This window comes from Equus quagga, chromosome 11 (assembly GCF_021613505.1).
Source record: "Equus quagga isolate Etosha38 chromosome 11, UCLA_HA_Equagga_1.0, whole genome shotgun sequence".
Taxonomy (NCBI): domain Eukaryota; kingdom Metazoa; phylum Chordata; class Mammalia; order Perissodactyla; family Equidae; genus Equus; species Equus quagga.
The window spans coordinates 90,459,921-90,465,920 of NC_060277.1; the positions used below are offsets into that span (position 1 = coordinate 90,459,921).

The 6,000-nt window shown below is 57.5% G+C and overlaps 1 protein-coding gene across 5 annotated transcripts in view; it reads right to left on the reverse strand.

Annotated features, from left to right (window-relative positions):
- CACNA1G (calcium voltage-gated channel subunit alpha1 G) overlaps nucleotides 1-4,650 on the reverse strand; it is a 55,042-nt gene extending 50,392 nt beyond the window's left edge. For all 5 annotated transcript variants that reach the window (XM_046676948.1, XM_046676947.1, XM_046676944.1 and 2 more), the window contains exons 1-6: nucleotides 4,555-4,650; nucleotides 4,269-4,402; nucleotides 3,744-3,841; nucleotides 1,472-1,631; nucleotides 661-961; nucleotides 400-492 (exon numbers count right to left, since the gene is read on the reverse strand). In XM_046676948.1, coding sequence (XP_046532904.1) covers nucleotides 400-492; nucleotides 661-961; nucleotides 1,472-1,631; nucleotides 3,744-3,841; nucleotides 4,269-4,402; nucleotides 4,555-4,647 — 879 coding nt within the window. In that variant the 5' untranslated portion in view covers nucleotides 4,648-4,650. The remainder of the gene's footprint in view (nucleotides 1-399; nucleotides 493-660; nucleotides 962-1,471; nucleotides 1,632-3,743; nucleotides 3,842-4,268; nucleotides 4,403-4,554) is intronic.
- Between the last annotated feature and the right edge of the window lie 1,350 nt (nucleotides 4,651-6,000).

Genomic DNA, 6,000 nt, shown 5'->3' on the forward strand with positions numbered 1-6,000 from the left:
TTCTACAATTCTTTGTTGGCAGGACTGTCATTTCAGGATGTTTATCATCTCCCCTCTGCCCCCCAACAAAATGCCAACAGTCCTGGTGAAAAATAGGACCACCCTTTGCCCTTTCCAAATGCCCTCTGGGAGAGGCAGCATCACCTTGGGTTGAGAATCATCCATTTTACTGATGAAGAAATGGATGCCCAGGGTTGGGGCTGGATGGGGTTGTAAGCGGCGGTAAGTGACAGTCAGGCCTTGACCTTAGATTCCCTCCTGACTCGTCACAACAGGTGCCCTCTCTGCCTGCATCTCTCCGGGACTTGTCCTGAGACCAGGTAAGCCTTCCCCTCTCTGATTGCCCCACCTGTTTCCCCAGGATCCCCCATCCCCACGGGGGCCTGAGGAGTCACTCACGATGATGAGAAGGATGAAGTAGATGAAGTTGTAGAAGGAATGAGCATCCATCACGAAGTACATGATGTCGACCCAGCCCTCCAGCGTGATGACCTGGGGGGGTTGCAGAGGGGCAGGCTGACTCTGGGCCTCCTAGAGCCTCCTGCAGCCTCCTCCAGAAGCCCAGAACCCCCTCCCAACCCCGAGAATGACCGCTCCAAGCCTGGACTGTGTCCTGGCGCCTGCGTTCTGGAGAATCTCCCAGCGCCCAGGCTGCCCCACCTGGAAGATGGCGATCCAGGCATAGCCGATGTTGTCGAAGTTGATGGCACCCTTGAAGGGGTTGTGCTCCCCTGCGGAGCAGTTGGTGTAGTACTGGTTCCAGTTGACACAGGTGGTGTTGCTGGAGCTGTTGTAGGCCTCGTAGTCCAGGCCGCAGGGCGGGCCGCCGCCGCCCTCCCCGCGCAGCGTGGGCACGCTTCTGCAGGAGCGCATGCCATTCTCGCGCGGCTGGGAGCAGATGAAGGGGTTCTCGTCCTCGTTCTCCGTCTGGTAATAGCGCTCCAGGTCCACGCTCAGGGGGCTGCGGAGGGGACAGGGATGAGGTGGGAGCAGGGTTCTCCTGGGTGAGGGCCCGGGAACGGAGAGCTGGGTCAGTGCACTGAGGCATGCAGGATGACAGGGCAGGGGGCAGAGTTGGGGACAAGCACTGGGCAGGGGCAGAAACATGTGGGTGTGCATGGGGGGTGCCGGGAACATGAGGACTGAACGTGAAACTGCAGAGTCAGGATGTTAGAAGCTTACATCCCAGAGCAGTGGCTTTACAACGTGCCTGCCCATTAGGCTCACTGAGGGGCTTTTCAAAATCCCCGTGCCCAGGCTAAACCCCACACCAATGAAATCAGAATCTGTGGGGGTGGGACCAAGGCCTCAGTACATTTTTAAACTCCCCAATAACTCCAATATGTAGCCAAATTTGACAACCAGACATGTCACCAGTGTGAGAACAGATATGTCAATACCAACGGGGACTGAGGGAGGTCCCAGCCCCACAACCACTCCCAGGTCACCCCCCACACCGGGCACCACTCACAGGGTGAAATTCTCGGGCAGGAAGCATCGGTTACGAAGCAGCCCTGCCCACAGCTGGACGCCGACGATGCCGAAGATGAAGAAGACGAAGAAGCAGAGCAGCAGGACGTTGCCCAGCATGGGCAGCGTGTCCAGCAGCAGCGTGACAAGGATGCGCATGCCTGTGGGGTCAGAAGCCACGCTGGGGGCGCCAGGCTGGCCGGGCTGGGCTGGCTGCCATGGGCCTGGCAGCACTCCCAGAGGGGGCCCACCGGGCCTCTGAGGCTGAGACGGCCTGGCTCAAGCTGGAGGGGAGACCGACAGACACCCCTAACTCTGTGGGCAGCCCTTGCAGCCCCTAACCCCTACCCATGAGCCCTCTCGGCCCGCCCATGTTAATCAGTGCTCAGGACCACCAAGGATGAGCCAAAGTAACTGCGGCTTCCACTCTCCTGCACTGCATCCCTCCTAACTCTTCCAACATCATCATGGGTGCGGATTTCTCCCCCAATTTACAGACGAAGATCGAGTTTCAGAGAACTGACATGACTTGTCCAGTATCACAGAGCTGCTAAATGTAGGTGCCAGGACTTTCTGCTTCCGAATCCCACTCTGCAACACACACACACACACACACACACACACCCACACACACACACTCCCCTCCAACTTCCTTCTCTCACCAGACACAGTCACCTGACCTTTTTAAATTATCACCATCACAGTCGTTGGGGAAACTGAGGCAGAGAACCCAGGAGGGACGTTAGCAGGCAGGAGTCTCACTTTGGGAGCCAGTCCCTCAGCAGAGGCCTAGATGCCCTGCACTTTACTATGGTTCTGAGCCCCCTGCCCCGAGTCTGTTCTCTGCTTGGTCCAGATCCCCACATCAGGGCCTGAAGAGACTCAGGCTGACATCTCCAGTGGCCATCAACTAACAACCCCTTCCATAGGTTGAGCCACCACAACCCCGCCCCGACAAGCCCTGTTACAGATACTTCCCTCCCTCCCTACTCCAGGTCTAAGACCCAACCAGCGTTTGAACCAGCCCCCAGGCAACCAAGCCCTTGTCAAGCACACAGACCTCCAATGGCTGGTTTCTACCCCCAAAGTGCCGCTCACGGCCCCCTGCCCCCTCCAGGGAAAAAGCTTCTAAGCAGCAGCTAATTAACCCTCTTGGTGACTGCCACTGCCCGGCCTCCGCCCCTCCCTGCCCAGTCTTCTCACTCAGTCCCTCTCCCCCTCCTGCAGCCCCATCCCCCTTCAGCTCCTCTGTGCTCCAACTGAGATCAATTCCTCAGGGTTTGCATTAAGGGAATTACACCGGTGGTTAGACAGAAGCCTATAAATCTGCCAGCCGTCACCTGGGGCGGGAGAGGAGGCACAGGCATACCCCTCGTCTAGAGCTCCTGTTAACACCAAAACACCCCAACGCCTGAAGGATGCACCGAACAGCTCTCCCACCCAGAGGCAGCTGTATCTCACCCAGAAACACACACACACAGATACACACACGCACATACACATACACACACACACAGCAAAGGGGGCTGCTGCTTCATCAGGCGCAGAGCCCCAGAAACATGCCCCCCCCCACTCCTGGGACTGCAGCAGGGACCATCTGCAGCTTGTGTAGGTTGGGGAGTTGCAAAGGGGGCCTGAGTAAGGGTGGGGGGGCAGGATGTCGGGGGAGCTAGAGCTGCCAAAGCTGCGCTGGCTCGGGAAACCAATGCGGTTTAATTTAGATAATGGTCCCGGCAGTCAGTTGCTGCAACGGGTTGGAAGGGGGTGGGTGGGAAGGAGGAAGGGGACACGGGCAGGAGGGTGAGGCACAGAGTGGCCTTGTCTTGGGAGAAGTCATGCTCGGGTGGCCAGTGTGGTCTCACCAGGGAGAATCAGACTGTGTAGGAGGCTGTTCTGGCTAGAAAAGGCCATCACACTTTGCACCCACTCCTCCAGGCCCGCCAGCCTCTCCACCCCATTCCCACTCAGCCCTATTTCACTGGAGGGAAGGGGTGATCTGAGACATTTCTGAGACTCTGACCCCAAGTCAGGCAAAATGAGGGGGAAGGGTCTTTCCAGGCAACTTTCACAGTGCCACAGCCAGGTGTGGGGGCTCCATTTGGCCCATGACCCCCAACTTGAGCCCACTCAGCCCTTCTTTGATGGGGTCTGCCTCAGAGTGCCAGGCCCTGATGTGGCCTGTAAGTGGTCACAAGGTAGGGGTAGGGTCTGAGATTTCCATATTTCTTCTTGGGGCTCTCCACCAAGGGGCTGAGGGCCAAGGGGTCACTCACTGGGCACCCGGTTAATGGCCCTGAGCGGTCGCAGCACACGGACTGTCCTGACAGCTGAGAAGCTGACGTTCTGCAGGTCCAGCGAATACTCCAGCATCCTGCAGGGAGGGGCCCAAAGGGAGGCCCTTTGAGTCTGAGGCCGCCGTCGGTGGGGGGGGGGGGGGGTCAAAAGAGGTCAATGAGGAATCCTGCTGTGGTGGGGCAGCACCACCTCTGACTCCTCCCCCTCCTCCACCAAGGAACCCCGAAAAGCCGGCTCTCTGTCTGTGGGCAAGGCCACCCCCAAGCCAAGGACAGACTCCTCATCAGAGAACGAACGGAGGAGGGTGTGGATGGAGGGGCCGTGGAATACAGAGAAGTCCAGACTCAGCGCTACAGACAGGGCAGCCTCGGAGCCTTAGCGGACAGCCAGGGAGAAAGTGGTGCTGTAAGTGGGCTGAGCTGGGGGTTGGGGCCGAGAACCCTGGCCCTGGGGAAAGGACTGATCTGATCCACTGCTCTCCCACCCCCAGCCCAGGCCCTCACCCTGCAATGACGATGAAAAAGTCAAGCCGGTTCCAAGTGTCTCCCAGGTAACACTTTTTCCCAAAGATGCCTAAGGCCACCATCTTCACCACCATCTCCACGGCGAAGAAGGCAAAGATGAAGTCATCAAAGGCCTGATGTGGGGACGAGAGTCTGCTGAAACTGAGAAGCAGGTGGGGGAACACCCCCACCCCCACCCCCACCAGTGGGGTCAGGGCGTCTTGCAGAGAAGGTGTCAGGATTATTAAGATCAGGAGCAGCCCCCTCCCCCACCACACACACTCACCTGCAGGATCCGGCAGCGCTGGGAGTCACAGGCGATGTCCTCGCACGGCCGGAACATGCCCAGGGTCACACAGTTGAGGAGGATGACCAACATGCTGATGCGCTCGAACCAGGTATCCAGGCGGTTAAGGAAACAGCTGGCCAGCCCCGGAGCCGAGCCCGTGCCCTCCCAGACCACCCTAGCACCTCCTGCTTCTTGACCTCCCAACCCCATCGGAGACACAACCAGTCGTGATGGGAAGGCCCTGGCCTACACATCAGACCAGTCCCCAGGTCCAGTCCCATTTTGGTCCTCTCACCTCTCTGGACTCTGCTTCCTCATCCGTAAATCAGGAAAAGCCACAAATACCCTGACTATTTGCACAAGCCATTTGGGGGATAAAATCGATCGTGCTTGTGGAAATGCCAGACACTGAGAGTTTGCTGCTGAAGCTGAATCCTATTCTCCCTACCTCACAGGGAAGATGTGAGAAGCAAATGAGATAATGTATGTGGATGTGTGACACAAACCTCAAGTCGGATTATGCCTGCCTTACAGTTTACCAAGCACGTTCGCACCATGCCACACTTGATGCTCACAACAGCCCCGTGAAGTATCCGGGGTAGATCATTTTCTTCCCCAGAACCTGAGGAAACTGAGGCCCAGAGAGTCAAAGACGTGTGCTGAAGGTCACGGGACAAGCCAGGATGAGATGGAGGTTTCCAAGCTCCTGATCTGGGATAGCTGCTTCCACAGCGCTCAGGCATGCCGCGAAGGGGCTGTCACAACCATGCTGGCACCAGACAGACAGGCAGAGGCAGACAAGGGGGCCCGCAGCTGTAGTGCCCCTTCACCACAGCACCAGATCCAGAGGCTGCCTCTCCCACCACCAGCCCCCTGGCCTCTCAAAGCCCTCGGATGGCCTCTAGACTCATTCGCACATTTAAATAATGAGGACCCACTACACACCAGGCCCCATGCTACGCATCAGCCCCCAGCCCATGCAGAATGGACAGTATCCTGTATAAACAGACTATGCCACCATCGCATCTTCTCATGGCTTCTAGCAAAACCCTAGCCCAGACCAACTAAAATGGACTCTGTTCTGCAGCAAGGGGGAGAGAGGCATCCTTCTAAACCCTGAGTCTTTCCACATAGCGGATTTTATTAAGGGGCTCACTTCCAGCCCATGTGCAGGAGAATATACAAAATGACCTGTGCACCTTAGAAGGTTCTGCGCACCAGACTCACAGATAAGTGCAAGCACCCTATTTTTCTCAAGGAAAATGGGAGGAGTGCAGAAGAGCAAAGAGACTAGAAACAAGCAGAGAGTGTGAGACTGGGGAAAAGAGTAGGCCTCGGGGATGGAGGTGGGGAGGGAGTCATGGCAGCCCACGGCCCGGCCCACCAAGCCAGACTCAGTGGAGTGGAGAGGGCCCGAGCAGACGGACTCTTGCTGCCATAACC